The 24,630-nt window shown below is 64.7% G+C and overlaps 2 protein-coding genes across 4 annotated transcripts; one reads left to right on the top strand and one right to left on the bottom strand.

The window, feature by feature from the left end:
• The first annotated feature begins 3,996 nt into the window (after positions 1–3,996).
• On the top strand, positions 3,997–8,065 carry PHOX2A (paired like homeobox 2A). The gene is made up of 3 exons (XM_084975111.1): positions 3,997–4,393; positions 6,442–6,629; positions 7,483–8,065. The coding sequence occupies exons 1-3, from the start codon at positions 4,177–4,179 to the stop codon at positions 7,936–7,938; spliced, it is 861 nt and encodes a 286-aa protein (XP_084831237.1). The 5' UTR covers positions 3,997–4,176; the 3' UTR covers positions 7,939–8,065.
• Positions 8,066–8,554: 489 nt separating this feature from the next.
• Positions 8,555–23,972, bottom strand: INPPL1 (inositol polyphosphate phosphatase like 1). Of its 3 annotated transcripts, none has more exons than XM_084974154.1 (29): positions 23,907–23,972; positions 22,473–22,883; positions 19,628–19,691; positions 19,161–19,311; positions 18,823–18,943; positions 18,542–18,682; positions 18,219–18,312; positions 18,018–18,107; positions 17,770–17,868; positions 17,511–17,661; positions 17,320–17,426; positions 16,928–17,030; positions 16,652–16,848; positions 16,232–16,349; positions 15,641–15,737; positions 15,289–15,427; positions 15,090–15,189; positions 14,906–14,994; positions 14,300–14,381; positions 14,091–14,180; positions 13,521–13,634; positions 13,295–13,383; positions 12,601–12,688; positions 12,351–12,506; positions 12,028–12,106; positions 11,794–11,934; positions 9,867–10,539; positions 9,479–9,612; positions 8,555–9,366 (listed from the first exon to the last, which is right to left on the bottom strand). In XM_084974154.1, the coding sequence occupies exons 2-29, from the start codon at positions 22,667–22,669 to the stop codon at positions 9,276–9,278; spliced, it is 3,795 nt and encodes a 1,264-aa protein (XP_084830280.1). In that variant the 5' UTR covers positions 22,670–22,883; positions 23,907–23,972; the 3' UTR covers positions 8,555–9,275.
• Positions 23,973–24,630: the final 658 nt, after the last annotated feature.

Below are 24,630 nucleotides of genomic sequence, written 5' to 3'. Positions count from 1 at the left end.
AAGGACAGTGCCCCCCGAACCCCTCCCCACGTCCTTCTGGCATGCTGCTCCCTCTGTGGAGGGAGTCCCCCCACTGTGACACTGCCACTGTCTTTACTTTCTCTCTTCCTATAGGACACTCCACCCCACCCACCCCCTGCCACCAGGCATCAGCTTCTCCATCGGCAGAAACTAAGGGGCAGGCTGCGGATCTCTGCAGGGCCCTGAGATGTTCTGATCTCTTGAGGCAGAGGCGACGCTGCAGTGCGAGGACAGGGGTCCATTTCCACATGGTATGTCCATGTGGAGCAGGCACAGCGGACAGAGAGGCCGGAGCCCAGTGTGAGCTCCGTCCAGGGCTCCGTCGCCCGGGGAGGGAGAGAAGTGGTGGTGGCGGTGGGGGGAGCTAACTTATTAAATGTTTACTCTGGGCCACGCACTGTATATTTTAATTCGTCTCATCATGAAAATAAACCAGGTTATAGGTGAGAAAGCTGAGGCCCCAGAGAGGCTGAGGAACTTACCTTAAGTCACCCAGCTTGGAGGTGGCAGTGCCGGAGCTGGAATGCAGCAGTCTGGCTCCAGAATGTCATCTGTTATGGAAGTGAAGACGCCGTGCTCAGCGAGGGGGCTTCCCAGCAGGACTGCTGCGACATCGTTTCAGGTCGGAGCATCTTTAGTTCCCCCCACCATGACCCACGGCCACTGGAGGGGAGGGTGTCATGGTGGGGGGCCCTCCCATCTCTTTCTCTTACATCGAGTTCTCAGGAAGCTCTCTTGCCTGCCTCCACATCTCACACACACACACACACACACACCTGCACGTGCACAGTCTGGCCTCCAAATTCCTCCACCATCTGAAACACTTGAACCCAGCAGTGGACAGGGTTCAAAGCATTTTCTTGGGATTTATCTCAGTTTCAGTGCCAATCAGTAGATACAAATGGCTCCTTGCAGAAAGAGGCGCCAGAGTTGCCATCATGGCCCAGCAGGTTAAGAACCTGACATAGTGTCTGTGAGGAAGCAGGTTCGATCCCTGGCCTCGCTCAGTGGGTTAAGGATCTGGCATAGCTGCAAGCTGTGCTGTAGGTCACAGATGCAGCTCCGATCCTGCATTGCTGCGGCTGTAACAGAGGCCTGCAGCTGCAGCTCTGATTCGACCCCTAGCCCTGGAACTTCCATATGCTGATGGTTTGGCCCTTAAAAAGGGGGGGGGGGAGCCTCCGACTCCACAGCCCTGAGTCAGGAGAAGGCCAGCTCCGCCCAGCTGACATGCATGTTTCCATGAAACAGCCAGTGCCTACAATGATTTGATTACCTATAAAGGTGTTAGGCATTTACAGATTATCTTGGCCAGAACTCTCTCTCGGTGGCAAGTTATAGCGGCTTAGACAGAAAGAGTAATTTGTTGGCTCAGTGACCAAACTGTAACCTGTAGCAAGGACAGGGATGGATCACGGAGGTGGAGACAAATGGAACCAGGGCCTCGTATCTCCGCTGGACCCTGCACATAAGCTTCAGTTGCTCTGTTGCTTCAGCTTTGTCCCTGTGGAAGGGACATGGCGCCTTGAAAATTCCTCAGATGAGAAAGGAACTTCTCCCAGGCAGAAGGGTGGCCCAGAGGGAGGACACTGTCCCTGGGGAGTGAGGGAATGAAGAAGAGAGGACGGCCCCTTTCCAGAGAGCAGGGAGCGGGAGGCCAGGGATCAGGAGTCCTTCCCTGGAAACAAGGGCCGCATTCTCCAACACAAAGATTTCAGCCCGGCCTTCCTTCATTCATTCAACAAACAGGTATGGGGAGACCTAGGATGCGCCCGGCACCGTGGAAGGGCTGGAGAGAAAGTGATCCACGGGAGCGTACAGTGCTGCCCTGAGACCTTGCACTTGACTGCAAAGCTCAACAAGGTGAGTCACCCAAGGAGGGGGAGGTACTGTGGAATGCTGGTCGAAGGCTATCAGGGAGGGCTTCCGGGAAGCGGTGATCTCCAAGCCAAGACCCAGTGGACAAACCAGCTTTGGATTTGTGTGTGTGTGTCTGTGTGTGTCTGAGTGAGGAGGAGTGTGGTGGGGCAGAGACTGGAATGAACATCGCAGCCAGAGACACAAGCGCTCGGGACTAAAAGATGAGTGTGCGCGGCTGCACAGACACCCACGGTGCGGGAGGCCGGCTGCAGCCCTGGCCTGGAGGATGCTGCGGTTCACCGTGAGGACTTGGCTTTGATCCAGAGGGCGGCGGAGCGCCATGGGAAGGCCGAGGAGGGGCGCGATGGCACCGGTGGTTTCCCAGCACTAAGGTCCCTGGGGCCCCCTGCAGAGAAAATGTCCAGGCGGCGAGATCCACCTCCCACGCCAGCGCAGAGAATTGTGGAATCGGTTTTGGGGTCCGTTTTAGACGTTGAGACCTAAAAAGGAATTTAAGAAAATGCCTCTAACAACCCCACCCCACCCCCCGACAAAGAGTAGTTCCAGAAATGGGGGCTAGGTGGTCCTGGCGTCAAGCCAAGAATGAGTGGCCAGGGCACCTGAGGGTGGGCACGTGCTGCTAAGCTGGGGGAGGGCGTCTCGGAGCCCTTCTCTCTGCCCCCAAGGACGCTGGCAGGTAACAAGGGGGTACCCGCTCTGCTGCCCTCTTGCCGGGTCTCCACTCCTGCATCTGCAGGACCTGCCCGGGAGGGACGGAGAGGCTGGGGGCAGGCTGGGGAAGCCGCCCGCTCCACCTCCGGAGCGCTGCGGGGGTGCAAGAGTTCTCGGTTCTGTTCTCCTGGAAAGGCCTCCGTGTCCTGTGGTCCCACAGGGTGGAGGCCAGTGGCTCCGTCCACAGAGCACAGCTCGCCTACTCGGCACTGGGGGTGTCGGGGACCAGAGGGTCACACCGGGGAGCAGTGGCAAGAGGGACTGCGCTGGGGGACCTGGGAGAGGGGAGAGGCAGGCCAGGCCTTGAAGATGCAGAGCAGGTCTCTCGGCCTTCAGGTCAGGTCAGGATGGAGGCACGCCGCCCCCTCCGCTGCTTCCAGAGGAGCCGCCACTGTGATTCTTCTGCCCGCTGTTCTCAGCTCCCCAAAGCCTCTCTCTCCCTGCCCTCAGCTCCTGTTCTTCCACTGCGACCGTCGCTGGCCTGGTCTCCCTGAGACTGACCCTCCGTATGTGTCTGGGTCACCGTCACTGCCCTGTTTTGGTCGTCTGTCCCTTGCTCTCCGCGGCAGTCCCTGTCTCCATCCACGCCTCGCCCCTCCGCCGTCTCCCCACGCCGCCTCCCTGGCTCTCCTCTCTGAGCTTTGTCTTCTCTGTCTCTGCCTGGTCCCCATCTCCATCCCTGCCTTCCTCTGTACATGTCTACCTTTGTCACCACCTCGGTCCCTGCCTCTGTCTTGCCCCCACCCCCGTCTCCCGTCTCTCTCTCACCCCTGCTCCATCGTGTACCTGGATCTCTCTTGTCCCTTTCTCCATCTTTCTCCAGCGCTGACTCTGTCCCTGTCTCTCCCTGCCTCCCTCTCTGTCTCCTCTCTTCATCCACATCCTCTGTCCCCATCCCAGGCTCCGTCTCTTCCTCGTCCTTGTCTCCATTCCCCCTCCTGGGCGGCCTCCGTGGTCCCCTCCGGGATGGGACCTCGCTGGGGGCGGGGCCGAGGGGCTGGATCGGAATAACTCGGTTATCGGGACGAATTGAATTAACTTCTTCACATGAGCGCCGCCGGGCCTGTCTCCCCTCCCTTCTGCGGGGCCGCAGGTGGGGAGGCCAGGGAGAGGGGTCGGGACCCTACCGCCTGGCACGCTGCGTAGAGACTGAAGGTCTGGTCTGGATTGGGGCGGGATGGGGACTCTCGGGACGGAACCTCGCGCAGCCCGCCCTGCACCTCCTGAGCCCTAAGAGGGCGGTGGCGACCCTTTGGGGTGGGGGTCGGGGACGGTCGGGGGGGCGGGGCCTTGGCCGTCTAGGCCCCGCCCCTTCGAGCCCGCCCCGCCCCGCCCCCTCCGCGGGGTCCTGCGCGTTAAAAGGCGCGCGGGCCGGGCAGGGCTGCACTTGCGCTGCACCAGGGCGGAGCGCGGCCGCGACGGGGCGGGCGGGCTTGCGGGCGCTCGGAGCTGGCCTCGAGTCCTCGGCGCCTGGCACTCCACCCCCCATCCTGACCCCCACCCGGCTCGGGACCCCGACTCCGACCCGGCCCGGCCCGGCCCCCGCCCCCGCCCCCCGGGCCGATGGACTACTCCTACCTCAATTCGTACGACTCGTGCGTGGCGGCCATGGAGGCGTCCGCCTACGGCGACTTCGGCGCCTGCAGCCAGCCCGGCGGCTTCCAGTACAGCCCCCTGCGGCCCGCCTTCCCCGCGGCCGGGCCTCCCTGCCCAGCGCTCGGCTCCTCCAACTGCGCGCTTGGCGCCCTACGCGACCACCAGCCCGCGCCCTACTCGGCAGGTGAGCCCAGCCCCGGTCCAGTCCTCCCTCCAAATTCCTGCGGCACCCCCAGCCCCTGCCCTCCCGGGCAAGTGGTTGCACCTGTCCCCTACAGCCACCACCAACCCAGCCCTAGCCAGACCTTCCAACTCCCCTGAGGACCCACAGTCGTCCCCCCTCCCCCGCCCCCATGAGACGGGGTGCCCTAGGCAGAGCTGAACCCCACCCTCTCATCCTTCCCATTCCTCTTTCCCGCTGCCTATCCTCAGCCGGTGCCCTTCAGGTCAAGGAAATAGACCCCGGGCCAGCCCCAGGCTCCACACCAGGCCCTCTCCTGCCCACCTGCAAAGACTGACCGCCAAACCTCTCTATCTCCTGTATCCTTGGAAGGCGCTCCTGGCTCGGTCCAGTCAGACCCCCTCATCCTCATCATCCTCACCCTGTTTCGTGCCTGACCCTCAACAGGGACCCTTGCGCCAAGCAGGCCGACCAGCTAAGGGCCTTCCTAGAGCCCTCGCACCACCAAGCTCCTACTGCCTGGTTTTGGACCCATCCTCCTTGTGCCCAGACTCTCTTGCACCATTCTGTGCAAACCCATTCTGTGGCCAGAAGACAAGGATGCTGAGGTCCTGAAGCCACTTTTATTTCCGCGTCCCCCCACCCGGAGATTCTCCCAGCTAGAGTACCGCAGGACCCAGAAGCAGCCCCTCGATCCAAGTCCCTCTGAACTGTCAACCTAATGGAGCCCCTTCGCCATTCCCAACCCTCCAATTAGAGTCCAGGTTGCCCCACCCAATCTCCTGACCGCCTTCGCTCCTGGGAAGGCCACTGGGACCCAAGGGAAGGTGGGGACCTGGCGGCCGGGGAGGAATGGCGAGAGAGACCTAGATTTGGAGAAACGAGAGCCAGCAAGACGGAGTCAGACTCTGGAACAGGGCAGGGGTGTGGGTCCTCTGGGTCATCTGCAGATGGGGACTGGGGAGATGGGCCCCCGAAAGATGGGGAAGGTGAGGGCAGATGCAGGGAGATGTGAGCAGAGATGGGAGGGTTGGGGGCCCTGGGAGTGATGGGGAGCCAGGGTTAGAGCTACGGAGATCCAAACCAAATGATAGGGACAGCAGTCATGGGAGATGGGGGCCAAGAGAGATTGAAAATAGAGAAGGATGGGGTTAGGAGTGGAGTGGAGGAGGCAGGGATTCGGGAGAGAGAGAACTAGAGAGATGTGACAGAGCGGAAGGCTGTCCGGGACCCGGAGAATATGGAGACCTCGGCAGGGGCTGGACACAGGGATGGGAGGTAGTGGGTACTGGGAAGGGGTAGGCGGGGGATGGGTGGGAAGAGGGGGCTGGTGTTTGCAGAGTTACCCGAGAGGAAGAAGGGCAAAGCGAAGATGGGGGACCTCGCAGGGGGGGAATAAGACCCCTTCTCAGTGGGTACAAAGAGAAGCCTGGTCCAGACGGAGATGGAGAGAGATGAGGAAGATGAGCGGGGGTCCCCTGGAGGAGAACGGCTGTGCAGTGGGGCTGAGGATACGCGGCCTGCGAAGCAGAGGGAGGCTGGGTGGAGGGGCACGTTTTCACAGGTCAGAGAGTCCCTGGCAGGGCTGGAAGTAGAGCCAGGCAGGAGAGTCTCAGTCCCCCAACCAGAGCCCAGGTCTGGTTGCTGGAGAGCCGTGGGATGCTGAGGAGACCTGACCGCTAAGGCTTCGGTGGACAGAGCTGACTGAGGGAGACCCACCAAGAGGAGGGCAGAGCCGGGTAGACTGGCAGGCGGGGAAGGGAACACTGCGGGGCCGAGGACAGTGAGCCTTCTTGACCTGGGGATGGGATTCTGGTTCCCCCACCCCGGCTCTCAGGCCCCAGGTCTGCCTGGGCCCCGTCTGCCTTCACCCGCCCTGGCTGCATCCAGCGACAGGGAAGCCGCTCGAGACTGGGAGGACCGAGCCGAGGGCCCAGGTCGGGGCGGGGGATGGTGGCGGGTCCCTCGGGGGCAGAAGCAGAGGCAGCGGGTTGGGCTCGGCCCCTCCCGCCTTGCCCCTCGCCGACCGCCCTCTCCCGCACTCACCGCAGTGCCCTACAAGTTCTTCCCGGAGCCGTCGGGCCTGCACGAGAAGCGCAAGCAGCGGCGCATCCGCACCACGTTCACCAGCGCGCAGCTGAAGGAGCTGGAGCGCGTCTTCGCCGAGACGCACTACCCCGACATCTACACCCGCGAGGAGCTGGCGCTCAAGATCGACCTCACGGAGGCTCGTGTGCAGGTGCGTGTGTGCGCGGGGTGTGCGGGAGTGTGCGCGCGGGGCGGGGGCGGAAGGTTGGTGCCTGACATCTGGGGGTCCGCCCGTCAGAGGGGCCCCACTCAGGCCGCTGGCAGGTGCAGCCCGGAGGCGGAGAGCTGGGGCCCGGGACGCAGCGGGTCAGGGGAGGACCGGCAGCCCTGGGCGGCGGCGGGGCCGGGACTCGGCCGACAGGAGGCCTTCGGGAGAACTGGGCTGTTCAGCCCGACCGTTTCCCCTCGGCTCCCGTGTAAGGCCGGGAAGCCAGGACGGAGGCCAAGGGGGTAGAGGGGGCAGCTCCAGGTGGCTTTGGGGCCGGACAAAGACGAGCCAGTCGGCGCCGCCGGGTCCCCCTTTACAGCCCTGCAGCCGTGAAGCCTCTGATCCCGGGAAGCGGGGCTCCGGGTAGGCGCGCAGCTGGGTCAGGGCGGACTTTTTTGTAAATCTTGCAAATGCGAGTGCAGATGTTCAGCTGGCGCGTCTGCTGAAGACCCTGATGGAAAGGTTTCCCGGGGGCCCTAACCGCCCTGGGTCCCTCCAGGGGGCTCCCGGAGCTTCTTAAAGGAGGGAATTGAGGCGAGGGCGTTGGGTGCCGAGGAGGAGACCCAGAACCCTGGGAGGGAGGCGGCGGCAGCGCCGGCGGGGGAGCAGAGCCCCAGGGCAAGACCCTCGGGACCCGGAGGAAGGGGCAGGTGCCGGAGAGGAGGGAGCGGAGACAGGCGGGCCGCGGGCCCAGCCCCGAAAGTGGCATTAAGCCTGGCCTGGCCCCTCCGGCCGGCCTCGGCCGTACGGCGCCCGGCGGTCCCGGGCTGACCCTGACCGGCCGCTGTGCCCGCAGGTCTGGTTCCAGAACCGCCGGGCCAAGTTCCGCAAACAGGAGCGCGCGGCCAGCGCCAAGGGTGCGGCGGGCGCGGCGGGCGCCAAAAAGGGTGAGGCTCGCTGCTCGTCCGAGGACGACGACTCCAAGGAGTCCACGTGCAGCCCCACGCCCGACAGCACCGCGTCGCTGCCGCCGCCGCCGCCGCCCGCGCCGGGCCTCGCCAGCCCGCGCCTGAGCCCCAGCCCGCTGCCCGCCGCCTTGGGCTCGGGGCCGGGACCCGGGCCGGGGCCACAGCCGCTCAAGGGGCCCTTGTGGGCCGGCGTGGCGGGCGGTGGGGGTGGCGGGCCGGGCGCGGGCGCGGCCGAGCTGCTCAAGGCCTGGCAGCCGGCGGAGCCCGGGCCCGGGCCCTTCTCGGGGGTCCTGTCCTCCTTCCACCGGAAGCCCGGCCCCGCGCTGAAGACCAATCTCTTCTAGCTGCCGGCCCCTGGAGGCTCGGGGCCTGCCCTCCAGACCCGCCAGAGTCCCTCCCCCACCGGGCCACCTGCCTGGCGTCCCCGCCGGTCCCCCCTCCTCCCCACGGCGTCTGACCCTACGTGGGCTCTCCCCAGCTGTGAAAACCAGGTGGGAGCCACCCATCCTCACGCACCCCCCGCCCAGCAGAGCCAGGTACTTTTCACTGGGGTGCCCTCGGAGAGCAGGGAGCCCCCTCTAGCTTGGCTTTCTTTGGAACCGGGATCAAGGAACGCCTGTCCCTGACACGGGGTGAGAGGCGAATCCCCACGCAGGAACAGCCTGGCTTCCTCCCCCAGCTCTGCAGCCTGCTAGGTCACTCCTCACCTTGGTGACCCGCCCGCTGACCGGACCCAGGCAGAGGCTGCCAGCACTGGGATAACGAGTGGCCTGAAGGGTCCACGGCTGATTTGTCCCTCAGATGTGTCCCCGTCCATCCCCAGGCTGTCTGGCACAGAGGGCGGCCCGCTAGATGAGTGGAGGAGCTGCTAGGGCAAAGGGACAGAGGCGCTTCCTCTTTCCTGACTTTTTGTTGTTGTTGTTGTTTTCCTTTCAAAACCTTGTAATTTATTGAGGTGAGTTTTGCTCAATCCAAATAAAACTTAATTTATTGAAGACATCACACTGGCAACCCTTCTGAGTACCCAGGATATGGACAGGCTGCCTGTAAGAGCCCAGTCCCCCTTGCCACCAGCAAGGGATCCACAGCTGGCACACAGCTGCGGCTGCAGGGCGGTACAGGCCAGAGACAGAGCTGCGCGAACGGGCGCTGTACAGTCGAGGTGCCCACCCCCCCAACCAGCCCCAATAATATTACAGCGCCCACCCTCCCTAAGCCCAGACAGAAAAGCTTAAATACGGCCCAGTCCCCGGGCTATTCCTTCATTTCCGGACGGACACCCCCCGAGGGGGGATGGGAGAGGTCCCAGCTGCACCCTCCCCCTGGGGTTCAGGCCCTGGGGAGGGCAACAGCAACAGCGGTGATCGCGGGGCCCAGACGTACCCGTGTGGACCCCGTGGCCTCCCTGGGGCGGAAGGAGGGCTCCAGAAAAGGGAGGACAGCACCAGCGACCAAGGCCCTCGGTCACCACGGCAACTGACCTCCAGAGCCCGGCGGCGGCTCTAAAAGGTGAGGAGCAGGACGTCCTGACGAGGGCATTCCAAGAGACTGGGCAGTAGGGGACGCAGGTCCCCAATAAATAGGCAGAGAGGCACTGCCCGCCCCTCACAACTCCAGAGCTCGGCTGGGCCCTCAAGGGCTGCTTGGGCACTTAGTTGGCAGCTTCGCAGTGCCACCGCCATCACTTGCTGAGCTGCAGCGTGTCCAGGAGGAGGCGCTTGTGAGCCGGGTCCTGCACCCCAGCTTCCTCCAGATCCTCCTCGGTGATGTCGCTGTAAGGGTAAGAGAGGCTGGGAGAAGGGCCGAGTGGCCCCCCAGGACCCACAGCTCTGCTCTGGAGGCCGGACACACCCCCACCCCGGCCGCCTCCCGCCCGGCCCCCACCTGAGAAACTCCAGGTCGTCCCAGCCGTTGTGCACCAGGCCCTCCTCGTAGCGCTCCAGGCCGATGGCCCGCAGCCAGGCGCCCATGCCCGCCTCGCCCAGCCCACCGGTCCGCCCGGCCTGCGGGCACGGAGCCTGAGGGAAGAGGGCGTGTTGGGGGGAGTCCTGGAGGGCCCCCCCAGACGGACCCGCAGACAGCCACACGCCCCCACGTGCTCTGGGTGGAGACAGAGGCCAGGAGTGGGCCCAGTCCTGTGGCCGTCACCTCCCCGGCCTGGGGCAGAGGGGACCCCCCCCCCCCCCCGAGCGCTGCCTGGTGAAGTACCAGGAGGCCCACTCCAGGGACAAGCACACGCCTCAGGCACACACAGCCGGCGCCCGCCGCACACCTCCTCCGCCAGGTCCTCCTGGACGCTCTCTCGGATGCGCGGGGGAGGGAAGCTGAGAGGCCGGCCGTAGTCCGAGGGCAGTGCCCGGGCCGGCTGCAGCTCCAGGGGCCCTGGCAGGAGCAGGCAGCGGCCGGGCCCCGGGGGGGCGCTGTCCACCTCACTCAGTTTCTTGGCCACCTGCAGCACCGAGCAGGAGCGGTCATCCCCGCCGGCTGCCTCCCCCAGGAACGTGCCCGGGGGCAAGGGGCCAGGGGGCAGCGGGGGCCTTGGATGGGCCTTGGGAGGTGGCAGGGCACGGGCCTCACCCCCACTGCGGCCCCGGACCCCTGGCCCTGGCAGAGGCTCTCGGCTCGGGGGCAGGAAGATAGCTGAATCCGGCAGTGGTGGGGGTGGGAAGTCAGGAGGGGGCAGCGTGCCCCCAGACTCCTCATCCGACGAGCTCCCCTCTCCCACACGGGGGGGCCGGTGGCGCCCAAGCTGTGGAGCAGGCACTGTGATGGCCACTTTGTTCTTGGTGGCCGGTGGGACGGGGGCCCTGGCAGGCGAGGGTGGCTCTGGGGGCAGCAGCTGGTGTGGGACCCCTTCAAGGACGTAGTAGGCAGGGTTATTGAAGCTGTTCTTGGGTGGGGGGGCCGCCACCCCTTCCGGCTCTGGAGCCCCCTCTGGCTTCAACCTGGGTTTGGGAGCAGAATAACTAAATCAGGACCCAGACGGCCCAAGGGAAGGCGGTGGGCGCAGTGGAAAGAGAACCGGACTAGTGGGTCAGGGGACGTGGTCCCCTCGTCCCAGACCTGCACGTGACCCTGAGCCCATCGCTTCCCGCCCTCACATGGGGAGGCAGGAGGGTGCAGTGGCTAAGCCCCGAGCCTCCGAGCCTCGCTCTCTGAGATGCTCCGATTGTTTTTGACTTTGTAACTGCAAAAGCCGAGCATAAATGGGTGAAAACAGAGGCCGAGAGGCAGGGCGATAAAAGCCTTCAACGAGAATGACCAGCCAGAACTGGAGCCTCCGGAGGCATCTTTGAGGCCAATCCCGTGGGGAAATCTTACTCAGGGACTCAGATTAGTTTTACTCAAGCCCGGAGGAAAAGCAAGAGGACGGAAAACACGCCGGGAGCTTTTAATTTATGCTCCAGTGACGACTGGATATAATTAAAAAGCAAGCGTCGCTGTCCCAAAGTATGATCCCCAGAACACTGCAGCTGAGCCCTAAACAACAAAGGTAGGAACTGCAGGGGCCCACGAATAAGCAGCGTTTCCCAACAGCAAACACTACAGTGCTACACGATCCACACCAGGGGACTCCCTGGGTGCGGAACCCTGGACGCTGGAGGAGCTGGGGTCGACCATGCGTTCTCTACCCTGACCCTGCGATGCTGCAGGGTCAACCTGGTACCCTGGGATATTAATAGAGTTACTACGTGGAAAAGTTTCCTGGCCCATGAAGGCTGGGAAACTATAGTCAACAGAGTTGAAAAAGGATTTCCTTCCTGTCCACGTGCTCAGAGCGTCTGCGGATGCTCCCGTGCCCTAGGAATAGCTAAGACTCTAACAAGAACCATTTCCCAAATTTACTTGCCCACAAACCTTTTGCTAGTGGGCACCTTATCAGACAGTGTTCTACAGAACGTGGGCCTTCTCCAAACAGAAGGCTCAGCTGAGTCTCTTTACACGGAGGGAGCTGTTGCAGAAACTGGTTCCAATTGCATTTTTTAAGGCCGAATTGAGAGCAAAGGCTCACTGGGCTCCCTTTGACTCAAGGAGCCACCGCTTCAGGAGGCCTGGCTGGCCAGCAGCCGCAGGCGCAGCTCCCTGGCGCCTCCGGCCATGCAGCCGCAGAGCACCCGAGCAGCAGGTGACCCCCAGGCAGGCCGCGAGAGCCCCGCGCAGCGATGGATCACGTCAGGTTATGACAGCTTCCTTCTCACCTGGGGGTCAGGGGCTCCTCCCGGGGAGCAGCTCGAGGTGGGGCCGGGGGCCTCCCAGTTGGTGGCGGTTTCTCTGGTTCCTCAAATAACTTTGACAGTGGGCAGGAGGCCTCTGCAGGGGCTGGCTTTCGGCTCCCTGACCTGCCAGGGGGCACAGAGGAGGAGAGGTGAAGGAGGGACCGACGGCCAGCCCCAGGCGCCCTCCCCACGACACCCTACACAGCCCCAGCTCACCTGGGCTCCTGGCTGCCTCGGGACACAGACGGGGCTTTGCTCTTTGCTCCTGCCTCATCCTTATCGATGCTGATCCACTCTGGGGGCGGGAGGGAAAGCAGACTCAGAAGGCGCCCCGGGTCCTGCATCCCACAGACACTCCGCTGGGCCAGGTAGCCCCCTCCCAGTTACTTCTCGGGGATGTCCACCCCCAGTCCTGGCTGTACAACTTCCAAATAGTCCGGGAATGCCAAGCTGCCCCCCACCCCCACCCGGGTCCTCCCCTCCTGGACCTGCCCCTCCCCCCAACCTATGCCCCCCACCCCTCTCAACGGAGCCCCCACCGTAGAGTCGCTCACGGGTGCCCAGGCGCTCGGTGGGCACCCGCACCTTCATGGAGCCTCGGATGTTGCCCGTCTCCTCGCCGCGGTGGGACAGGAAGGTCAGGAACTGCTGGGCCGTGCTGCCAATCATGGACTTGAGCGCCACCACGCACTCTCCTGGGGGAGGCGGGGGAGACCAGCAGACCGCTAAGCCTCAGGGCCTGCCTGGCTTTCTGCGCCCCTCGGCCCCCCACCCCGCCCTGCCCCTCACCGTAGGATTCGTAGCCGTCCATGGACTTGACTGTGAGCAGGAGGTGCTGGTCCTGCAGGTACTCAATGTCGGCCAGAATGGGCTTGAGCTGGGAGCGGAGAGGCCCAGTGAGGGGCAAAGCCCCACCCAGCCCACCCTCAGGCTCGTCCCTGCTCAGGCCCACCCCGCTGGTGGTGGGTGGTTTTTTCGCTTTTTAGGGCTGCACCCTCGGCATATGGAGATTCCTAGGCTGGGAGTCAAAGCGGAGCTGCAGCTGCCGGCCTCCGCCACAGCCACAGCAACACCAGATCCTTAACCCACTGAGCGAGGCCAGGGATCGAACCTGCGTCCTCACGGATAGTAGTCAGGTTCGTTACCACCGAGCCGCCATGGGACCTGCCCCCCACGCACTCTCAAGGAAAGACCCTAAACCTTCACGTAGAAGACAGAGCCCTGACGGCCTCTCACAACACCTGACGGCAGTGTCGCCTGTTACTGTTCTGCACTGACAGTGGCCCACGTGGGACCTGACATTTCCCAAAGGCGCCGCAAGTATTTATTGACTAAATGAATACACAGACTGCAACTCGACCCCCCATACAGCACAGGCCTCACTCCCCCCAGGCCCTCCCCGGGCACAAGCCCAGGCCGTGGGCTCCGCCTGCCCTGCCCTTGGCGTACCTCCCTCCGTGCCCTCCTCGCCCACAAGCCTCACCGTGGGCAGCTGGCGTGAGGACCACTGCACCTTAAGGAAGTTGACGTTGTCGCTGCTCTGGGCGTCATTTTCGAAGCTCTTCTTGTACTCTGCGGGGGGTAAGGGACCCTCGCCTCAGCGCCACCTCCCAGCTTCCCCCTCCCGCTACCTCGGGGGCTGATGGCTCTGGGCACCACTCGCCTCCCATCCCCCGCGGCCCACACCCAGCCCCGCGCCCGCCTCGGACCCTCCAGGCAGGTGGAGTAGAACTCAATGAAGAACTTAGTGCGGCTGGCCGTCTTCACGATGGCCTCGATGCTCTCAAACTCGATGTAGGCCTGGTCTGCCGTCTTTGAGAGCCCTGAGGGGCAGAGGGAGGGATGCAGACAGGCGGGCTGAGGCGGTGGCAGGAGGCACAGGTCACCGGGAGCCCTGGCAGAGCAGCAGGGAAGGCCGGGAGGGGCCTCCTCCATCCCAAGCACCCAGCAGGGAGACCAAGGCCAGGCCAGGGATGCAAGACCCTCTGAGAGGCGGCTGGGGACCAGAGCACCTGTAGGGAGTACCCACCACACCGCCAGGCACACCCGGGTACACATGCGGCCCTTGGCAGACAGACACACGTAGTCGGGCACGTAGGTCCCATGAAGACCCAGGCACACAGAGCCCCTCACTCGTCGGATGTTCAGACATGCCCGCACGTACACGTACACAGCCAAACACGCACACGCGGAGATACATGCAGAACTAGCACGTCCCCGGGCCAGCACTTGCACCCACCCGGGTGGATGCCACACCCACGAGCACCCAGAATAGCCACCTTTCTTGGAGATGAACTGAGAGGTAACTCCAACCTCAAATGTCCCAAACACGGGGGAGTGGTCACTGGTGACGATGTCATCCGTGCAGCCTGGGGAGGAGAACAGGCTCCTTAGTCTCTGCCCCCGCCCCCCTCCCCCGAAGCCCGGGCAGAGCTGGGATGGCACCCCACCCCCGGGATTGTCCGGCGCGCCCCGGCGAGGCTCTGACCGTAGGAGTTGCAGATGATGTGGGTCTCGGGGTGGGACTTCCAGAGAATCCGGTCACACCACGAAGGCACGTTGGTGCGGACCTGGGGTGGGGAAGGGGCGAGGTCAGAACGAAGCTGTCAGCTGCGCAGGGAGGCCCGCGCTCCCACCACCCTGGCCCTGCGTCCCCCGCTCCTTGGATCCTCCTTCCACCCAGGATCAGCCCCGTGGCCTCCAGGGGCCACAGCGGCTGGCGTGCTAAGTGCGGAGGCTTGGACCCTCCACCCCGCACACACACTTTTTTTCTTGCTTTTTGCTTTTTAGGGCTGCAAGTGCAGCACATGGAGGTTCCCAGACTAGGCGTCTAATCCTAATCTGGTCTAATCCCACCTACGCCTCAGCCAGAGCAACACAGGTTCCGAGTCGCATCTGTGACCCACACCACAGCTCACGGCAACACCAGATCCTTGATCCACTGAGAGATCGAGGCCAGGGATCAAACCCACAACCTCATGGTTCCTAGTCAGGGTCACTTCCACTGGGCCACGACGGGAACTCCCCCCCCCACACTCTTGATTCACCGCAGCTGTGGGGGTCCCCCCAGGCCCAGCCCACTGTCCCCTCTCACCCCAGTTGGCTTCTGCTTGTGCCAGGCGTACGTGTCCCGGGAACCTCGCTCGTAGCGGTAGGTGGGCGGGAAGGAGATCTCCTCCTCACCTGCAGAAGGCGGAACACGCGAGGCCAGGGTCCCCACGACCCAAGGCTACCGCAAGGACCTTGGTCCTCGGGGGTCCCCGCAGGCCCGCACTTACTGAACCGAAGGAAGACCTTGTGCTTCTCCCGCTCCAAGTTGAGCTGGTCCACCCGGAGCAGGGGCTCGAACTCCTTCCGGCTGATGTAGTTGAGGATCTCCTGGTGGGGGGGGGGGACACAGAGGCTGCAGACTCTGCAACCGGGGCCGGAGGTGAGCGGCCGCCTGCCCGCCCTGCCGCCCACGGGCCCTGCCCGCACCTGGATGTCCATGTCCAGGCGGTAGTTGAGGTCCCCGAACCAGAAGAGGTGCGTGAACCGCAGGGAGATGTCGAAGGCGCCGAGCTGCCGGTCGCCCAGCGAGAGCAGCCGCAGGATGTCCAGGTAGTTCTGGTTCCTCCTGCGGGGGCGTCGGGGGGAGGCCCCAGGGCAGCCGTCAGGGACCCAAGTCAGGTCCCCGGGGTCAGGGGCCGGGGGGGCAGAGGAAGGAGCTGGGGACACGGTCCGTGTCAGGGGCAGGCAGAGGGGTCTGGGGACGGGCTCGCGGGAGGCGGCAGGGGGCTCAGGCGAATAGGGCCTGGGGCTGAGGGACCCCGGGGAGAAGCCCCCTTACCGGGCGGTCTTCTCGTTGCCCGAGGTGAGGTGGCAATTCACAAAGCCGAACGAGGTGCCGTTGAACATGAAGGAGACGCCCACGGCCCCCTTATTTCCTGTCGGGGCAACGGAAGGCCTGGGTCACCCCCGCTGAGCTCCCAGCTCCCTCCTCTGCCCCTGAAGCGGCCGCAGGAGGATCTGCCTGACTCGCCCCCCCGCCGCGTGCCACGAGGCGGGCAGGCCCCTGCAGGTCACAGGCATCCCGAGGGTGAAGCCGTGAGGACTGGCAGATGCTGAGCAGAATCCCCCACGGGACTGCCAGTCGGGAGACCCGGGCCCTGTGCTGGGGGCGGGGCTCTACCACGGGCCAGCTGGGTGACCCCAGCCAGGGCACTCGACCACTCTGGGCCTGAGTTTTATCATCTCTGAAATGGAGGGAATTATCCTGGCTCTGCCCTCTGGGAGGGGCTGGAAGAAATTTAGAAGGTGAACATGTTTCGTCAAGTTCAAAGAGTTCTGCAGGTAGGCAAGCTGAGACCATGTCACGGGGATGCCAGGGACCCCGGGGCTGGAGAGGAAGCAGGCGGCGCGAGGGGCCCGGCCGGCTCACCCAGGGTGTTGGCGATGCCCGTCTTCACACTGGACGTGCTGACGTGGCTGATGCGGTTCTCGTGCTCCGGCTTGACCAGCACAGCCACCTTGATGTTCCACAGCGACTGCATGGCAATCTGGCGGGAGGGTGTGGCGTCACCCCTGCCCAGAGCCGGGCCCCTGTCCCCATGCCCACTGCCCAGCCCGCGCCATAGACGGACTCTCGTGGAAGTCACAGCATAGGCAGGCTGCCCCCTTTCCCGCGGGGCCAGAGAGAAAGAGGCCTTCCCGCAGCACCAAGGCCTTAGGTTCGACCTCCCAAAGGGGACGCCCGGGGACCAGAGGGAGAGCCAGCCGGTGCTCCCCGGGGTCGCACAGGAGGTCAAGCAGGATGGCCGGGGGCGGCGGGTGAGGAGCAGGGCTGGCCAAGGCCCCTCACCGGGCGGTAATCCAGGTCTGTGAGCTCCTTCAGGCCCCCACGGAGCAGGTCCAGCCACTCGCGGTCGCCCACCGAGTTCTCCTGGGTCCCAAAAACATAGATGTCATGGGGTATGGTCACTGTGACCTCATCCAGGGTCTTCCCCAGACCCTTCGAGGTGAACCAAGACGTCACGTTTCTCGGAGGCGGCACACTTCCTGGAGGGGGAGGGACGGGGGTCAGGCCCCGGCGTGGGGCCCCCCCTCTCCCCCGCCCCGGCCCCCGCCCGGGCCTGACCCATGTTCCAGGTGCCTATGAAGACGGAGATCATGTCGGGCTCGTCCTGCTTGGAGTGCTTGTTCTTCATGAGCTGCAGCAGCTGGCAGAAGGCCTCCCGCTTCTGGAGGACGGCGGGCAGTCAGGGGCAGGTGGCAGCCAGGAACCCCCTTCCCCGGGGACACCCTGCTCGGTGGCGGCTCCCACGAGCAGAGGGATGTGCCCAGTCCTCGAGCACACGACAGGTGCACAGGAAGTGTTCCCCGAATGAAAATCTGGACCCACCCTCGGCTCACACGCTCTCCGCCCCATCAGAGCTGCCCCCGCCCCGGGGCATGGCATGCCCCCACCGCGTCCCGGCTCTTCCCTCCCCAGGAACCCCGCCGCCCCTCGGCGCGGCCCCCGCGGCTCACCCGGGCGCTGACGAAGATGAAGTCCTTGCGCTGCGTCCGCTCCTTCTCCTTCTCAAACACGACCCCCAGCTTGTTCTGGACCCGCTGGGACTTAATGAGCTGGCGGACTAGGGGACGGAGGATGGGTCAGGTCGCACCAGCCTGTGCTCCGAGGCCCCCCGCCCCCGGTCCCGGGTCAGGCGCCGGCTCACTGCGGTCGTGCGTGAAGGTTGTCCAGTCCTCCTGCGAGTCCCGCTGTCGCCGCAGCAGCACCAGCCGGCCGCCCTCCACGTCCACGCTCAGCGTGAACTTCTGCGACTTCCCAATCTTGGTCAGGTCGCCCAGGGTCACATCCAGCTTCACCTGCAGGCCAGGAGGTGGGGGAGCTGCTGGAAAGAGCCGGGGGCAGGCGCGCCCCTTCCTCCACCCGTCCTCTGCCCTGGGAGGCGTCCCCCACACCCCCCCATGTACCTCGAAGGCCTGCACGGGGATGGTCTTGGCCTTACGTGTGGACGGCTGCACCGGGGCCGGGGGGGCTGTGGAACTCATGTCCTGGAGAGCCTTCAGGGCCTGGAGGGGACAAGGGCAGGCACGATCAGGGCCGGGGGAGGGGCGCGGTTAGGGGTGGGCTCAGGGCTACCCTGCGGACTCAGGGCTCAGGTCAGGTAGGCTGGGGGCGGGGGTCAGGGTCAGAGGTCAGAGGTCAGGAGTCAAGGCACCTTCTTCTGGATGCCTGACAGGAAGTCCTTCAGCACTGACAGCTTCAGCACCAGGCTCTCTAGTTCCTGCTCCCCCGTCTGGGGTGGGTTCTGTGCGAAGAAGGAATGGGGCTGGGGGACGAGGCTGCCACGCAGCCGGCCCCCGACCCGGCCCAGGCCCCGAACGCGAGCCACTCCGCCGACACCTCCCCGCAGCCGCACCTGCTGCTGCAAGAGGCGGGTCACCATGGGCGAGCTCTGCTGGTCAAACACCTTGGACAGGATCTCCAGGCCCGACAGGACCTTGTCCACCTCACTGGAGGAGACGGCAGGTCAGGCTCCCCACCCGACCCCAGGACAGGGCGGCGGGGCTGAGCGCGGAGCTGCGGCCGCCACCCTGGGGGCTCAAGGGTTCAGGAAAGGAGCAGTCAGGAGACAACAACAGGGTCCCTGAGCCAGAGGTCAGAGGTCAGGGCGTCTGTACAGCAAGCGAGCTGGCGAGGACGGGTGAGAGCGGGCAGCGCGAGGCGGGATGGCGCAGGTACCTGTGCAGCCGCCGGCACGAGGCGGCCAGCGTGCGGGTGAGATGCGGCAGGTTGCTGGCCCCGCCGCGCACCGCCTCCAGGTCCAGCCCGTAGCTGCCCTTCAGGTACTCGTGCGAGACGGTGCTCAGCCCGTTGGGAGCACTTCGGAGAGAGGGTAAGAAGTCAGGGGAGGCCCTGGCGACCCTGTCCCAGCCCCCACGCCCCTCCCTAGATGGGGGTTCAGGTGGCAGTCAGTCTGCCTCTGGGGCTGAGAGGGGGTGTTGGGAGCTCAAAGGTCTCACCTCTCAACAGCTGGAGTCGGGGGGGTCTCAGGGGCTGCTGGGGGGCTGCTGGGCCCCAGGGGGGCAGAAACGCTGGTGGAGCCAGAGCGAGGGGGCAGTGGGGGCTTCTCATCCTCCCCATCTGTGAACAGGGGCCAGTGGGCAGCCGTGTGAGCCTCTCGCCCTCAGAGAAGTACGGGGGTAGTTAGCGTGGCCGGGGAAGGTGGGCAAGAGCCCGGGCACCACGGTCAACAGCAGGGACCTTTGGGGGAGGCAGGCTGAGAGGCGGGGTGGGAAGCCACAGGTGACACCAGGGATGGGGCAAGAGACGGCTGGGCACACGGTGCGCTGGGCTGCACCTGAGGCGTCCCGCTCATCCGGGGGGTCCAGCTCCCGCTCCCGCTCCACAGGCAGCAGCAGGGCGCACACCAGGCCCTGGTTGGGTTGGGCGTACAGGCCGATGAGCTCCCCCAGGGTCTGGAAGCGGCGCACAGGCACGCCCTGCGAGGTCTGCAGGCAGCAAGGGTGGGAGAGGGGTCAACCAGCCAGTCCCAGACCCTGCGCTGCCATCAAGATCAAGAGTCAGGGAGCTCCCGTCATGGCTCAGCAGGACTCGGGTTCAATCCCCGGCCTCACTTAGTGGGTTAAGGATCTGGCATTGCCGTGAGCTATGGTGTAGGTCCCAGACATGGCTCTGATCTCTCGTTGCTGTGGCTGTGGTGCAGACCAGCAGCTGCAGCCTCGATTCGACCCCTAGCCTGGAACTTCCGTAAAAAGCAAAAAAAAAAAAAAAAAAAAAAACAAGGGTCAGAGTCCGAGCTCCTACCTGCACAGCCAGGAAGTCTTCTCCATCAGGTAGAATCCGATACGTGTGCACGTGCTTCTGATACCTGATGGCAAAGCAGGGGAGCAGAATCTGTCACCCCCCAGGCTGGGGTCTGAGTGCCAAGGCACCCCCCCCTTCCTACCAACAGGCTCAGCGCCCAGCCCCTGCAGCATGGTTTCCCTAAAACCGTTTGCCCAGGCTGCACAGGGTTAATGATGGGGCCGGTCTACCCTCTCCTGCTGGTGCCAAGCAAAGCAGAACTGTCCAGAACCCCCCCGCCCTCCGCAACCCAGACCTACATAGGCTCCCCACACACCGCAGGGCCCGGGAGGCAACAGGCAGCTCTTTTGTGGCTTCTACAGCTGTCTAAACAGCCCCTCTGGGCTGCTGTACCAGTCTGGGCCCCCCGCCAGAGTAAGAGTCCTCAGACGCCTGGGTAGCCCGTCCGTGTGCAGGTGTGACGTGCCAGCCCACGTGTGCGCCTGCCGCCTGTGTGTATGTTGGTGTCTGGCTTGGCTGCAGCTGGCCTGTTGGGCAGTTTTGCTGCCGGGTGTGTGGCCATCACCGAGGCCTTCTCCCCGCTTCCCCAGATACCAGGAAGCAGGGGCGACCCTCTGCAGGATTCCTGGGCCTCTAGGAGCCCCAAGCTAAGGAGGGGCAAGAGAGGTGCTGACAGATGGCACCAACAGCTGAGCAGGTGACAGCTGAGCCCGGCCTGGGTGGTACCGGCTGCACCCTGTGCGGGTGGAGGATCCTTGTGCAGCCGCACCTCAGGGCAGGCGTGCTCCACGGTGCCCTGGGCCCGTGTGTGCTGGCAGGGGGCAGTACTGGCACCAGAGGGCCCAGATGCCACTCTGAGATGCCCAGAGTCCTCTCCCAGATGCCACTCTGAGATGCCCAGAGTCCTCTCCCCTCAGGTAAGCCCCGCTCAGAGGCTCTCCTGACGCCGAATGGGCACAAGCTGTGTGGGCGTCTGTGTGTGACTATGTGTGTTGGTTTGTGGACTGTGGGTCTGTGTTTCCAACAGTAACAGCAGCCCATTAACTGAGCTGTCTCTGTGACAAGCCAAGTACTCAGCATCCTACAGACGGGATCTCATTTAATCCTTACGTGTTAAGGCAGAGCTTATTATTATTCCCATTCTCCAGAAGAAAAAACTGAGGCTCAGAGATGAAAAGATATTTGCTTAAGATCACAGAGCAAGTTAAAGGCAGAGCTGGGATTCAAGGTCGGGACAGAGGCCGGGGCCTGAATCCTGGCCTGCTGCTTGGCCTGTCGGTGCCTGCTGGGACAGGGCTGTTCCTGAAGGTTCTCTGTACATGTGGGTGTTACATACAGGTAAGCAAGTTTGGTTCTGATCACCCACCCCAGGCTCCTGCGATGCGAGGCGTAACCGGACTCAGCAAGGAAAGCCAAAGCCCAAAAGGACAGACCCCACCCCACCCATCCCCTCTCCGGGCAGCGGAGCCAAGATCTTCCCCTCCTGGGACAATAATGCTGCTCATCCCGACACAGGCCCAGCTGTCCCCTCCCACTCAACAGCTGACCCAGCACCTGCCTCCCCCCCCCCAATTAGGGGGTGTGCCACGGGGCGGCTGGGATGCAGGACTCTGGATATTCATCTGCCTAATAAGCTGTCCCTGTTCGGTCTTCCCTGTTGGGCCTCAGACATGGGACATAAGCTGAGACTCAGGGGACTCCTTCTTCTTCAGGTCCACCGCCCAGGCCAGGGTTTCTCAACCTCAGCCCCACTGACACTTTGGAGCACGTGATCCTTTGTCGTGAGGGGCTGTCCTGTGTGTGATCGGAGGTTTAGCAGCGCTCCTGGCTTCTACCCAAGAGAAGCCAGCAGCACAGTCCCAGGTGTGACAACCCAAAGTGTCTCCAGACGACCAGATATCCCCTGAGGAGGAAACTCAACCCCAAGTGAGAACCGCTGGCCCAGGCCAGGGCACCCCCAAAGATGTGAGAACAGAGGGGAAAAGGCCACGGGGTGGGGACTTGGGAAGGCTCACCGGCCTAAGAAGAACCATAACTGGATCTAAACAAAGCAGCCCCACAGCTTCCCACTCACCTGCTTCCACTCCGGAGCCTACCCGAGCCCTCCCAGTGCCACATCTCGAGGCCCAAGAGGGCAGCTCAGGCAGAACAGTCCAAAACTGAAAATGCACAAACTCACCCAGCACCGCTGCCGCACAAACACAAAACCAGGCCCACTCAGAGAGCGGGCCAAGCCTAGCCCCTCGCTGGGCACCCATAGCTCAGGGACAGGGCAGCGGATCCCAGAGCCAGCCCCGGGCACACTCACTCACTGATTCATAAAACAGTGACTCCGCAGACACAGCTCCCCCCCTTCTTGTCAACACCACCCTGCCCCCCAGCCCCAGATGAGACAGCCAAGCAAGCCCAGCCTCAGTCCTGCGGGCACAGAAAGGCCCCCTAAGGAAGCTGCTGGGCAACTCCACACCCCCGGGGTTCATAGGGCCCTGACTGCCACTCAGACGCCCAACCCCTATACAAAGTAAAGTGCACACAACCGTGGAAAGCACATGGGCACCAGTGCCTGGAGGGCGGCTGAGGGGGTCGGCCAGAGACTCCCTGCATTTGCCCCAGAACGGCCACCCTGAGCAGCGGGACCCCCCATGCCGGCCCTCCGTGCCCCAGCAAGTGCGCTCAGACACACAGCAGGAAGGAAGCGCTCCCTGCATCCTTCCTCGGGCCCAGCAGAAGGCCAGGCCCCCGCTCTGGAGGGTGCTGGCGGCCCACGGTCCCGGGCCCGCCCCACACCACCCCACGAAGCCCAGGCCGTGCCCGCGCCCGCCCGCCCGCCGGCGGCCCCACTCACAGGACGCAGAGCGCGAAGGCTCCTGCCACGCTCTCGCTGTCTCGGACCAGGAAGCTGCCATCGCGGCCTGCCCGGGCCAGCAGCTCCTCGGCGGCGGCCCGGCTCAGGTCGCGGTGGTACCAGGCGGGGGCCGGGCTGCCCAGCGCGGCCCCCGGGCCCGCTCCCCCCGGGCCCGGCGCCCCGCACGCGGAGGCCATGGCCCGCGCAGGGCTCAGCGCCGCCCGCGCCCGCCGCCCCGCGCCATTCGCCCCAGGACGCTCGGGGCCGAGGCTGGGGCCGGGCCCGGGGCCCGGGCCTGAGGATCCGCTGGCGGGATCGAGCCGGGGATCGCGGCTCCGCGCTCCGCCGCGCTGGACGCCGGGTTTGCCGCGCAGCCGCCGCCGCCGCCGCCGCCAGCAGCGCCGGCCTCAACTTGAAGAGAAAGAAAAGTTTGTTCAGAGGCGGCGGGGGAGGGGCAGGCGTGCAGCGCGGGGCCCGGCGGCCCGCCCCCGCCCCCGCCGCTCGGCCCGCCCCTGCCCCCACCCCCCGAGGAGTCGCCCTCCGCACGCCCGCGGGACCCCCTAAGCCCCAGGGCAAGCCAGCCTCCCGCACCCCACAACGATCCTGCCCCGCCGTCATCACCCGGAGGAGATCCGGCCCCTCACACCGCCCCCACCCCATCGAAGCCCCAGTCCCCCATCCTGCGCCCTGACACTTCGGGATCCCGACCCCATCCTCCTCCCTTCAATAGTCGCAAAGATACGACCCCCAACTCTCATAAACGTCTGATTTCACCCAAAGCCTTTCCATTCGTCCCCTCCCCCCCCAGACTCGTAGGGTCGAGTTACCAAAATCCGCAAAGTATCTCATGATGAACCTCCTCCCGTTCCTCTCCCCATCACCCCCAACTCCGGGGAAATCCGGCCCCCTTCTTAGACCTGAACCTCCAAACCACACTGGGTCCAAATCCCGCGAGGGGATCCCCCACGAACCCCCAGACGGGGTCCAGTGTCCGAATCCCCATGCACCCTCCCGGCAGCCCCTCTCAGTCCGGCCAGGGCCCTTCCCCCCTCTCGGCCAAGTTCCCTGGCACCATCCCCCATCCCCGCAGGCCCCGGCCTTGAGGGGTTCAGCACTCCGAGACCAGGCTTCCCCTGGCCCATCTAGAAGAAAGTTCCCTCAACGCCCCGGGCTCCCGACCTCTCCCCAGAGCCGCGGCCGCCCAGCCCGGACCCCCACCTCCTGCGCTGTATGGCTGCCCCCTTCCCCAGGGAAGCGGCCCTGGACTCTCCGCGGCCACTTAAGATGGCCATCCTCCGCCGCCGCACCCCCCTCGCCTTCCGCCCCGCCCGCCGCTCCGCCCCCGCCGCTCTCCGCGGAGCTGGGGGCAGCACCCGCGCCCCGCCTTGCTGGGCCCCGCGCCTAGATCCCAGAGCCGCGGATCGGCCCATTGACCTCGGCTAAGTCTCGGCGCCTCCGGGAGCGTCGCCTTCCCGCTCCGTAAAATGGGGGTAACGTTATGAGGGCAGACTCCTTGGGACTGTGCTTGTAAAGCTCTCGGCACGCGGCCTGGCATCCAGCGGGCGCTCTCAAACGGCGGCTATTTTTATTATTAATTAAGGAGCAACGAAGGTGACAGCTGTGTAAACTGTAAAGCGCTGCAGCAGAACCGACGGGTATTATTAGCACTCGCCCCCGCCCCAGCTACTCGCTCCAAGTCAACAAACTTGAGCCTTTGTGGGCGGGACGCGGAGCCGGGAGCGCCCAGGACCGGTTTCGCTCCGACACCCCGGGGCCACTTCCCCTCCCACCCAGGGCCGCCCGGAAAGGGGGCGGGGCTCTTAGCGGGGCCTGGCCCGCCCCTTCCCCAAAAAAGACCTAGCCGGTGGCGGCGTCTCCTGGGAGTCCGCTTCCTGCCCCGCCTCCCCGCCCCCTGGCTCCTTAAAGGCGCAGGCCGCCAGCCTCGCTCCCACCGCTGCCAACGCCTAGGCCGCGGTCGGAGGATCCCCTTTAACCCGGGAGAGAACTTTCACTGCCGAGTTGAACCTGTGTCAAATATGCATTGGCTTCACGCAGCTGAAGCGAAGCCAGGGCTGTGGAGCGGGCGTGTCGGTGGGGCCTTCCAGACTAGATAGATGTATTGACAGAATGAAACAGTGTCTCAAAGCCCTCCCGGCAC

The sequence above is a fragment of the Sus scrofa genome, chromosome 9 (genome assembly GCF_054392235.1).
Source record: "Sus scrofa isolate SSC_HxYL_T2T_F1_AM1 chromosome 9, Sscrofa_HxYL_maternal_Yorkshire_Landrace_v2.0, whole genome shotgun sequence".
NCBI classification, from domain to species: Eukaryota; Metazoa; Chordata; class Mammalia; order Artiodactyla; family Suidae; genus Sus; species Sus scrofa.
This window is presented reverse-complemented; position numbering and strand designations above follow the sequence as displayed.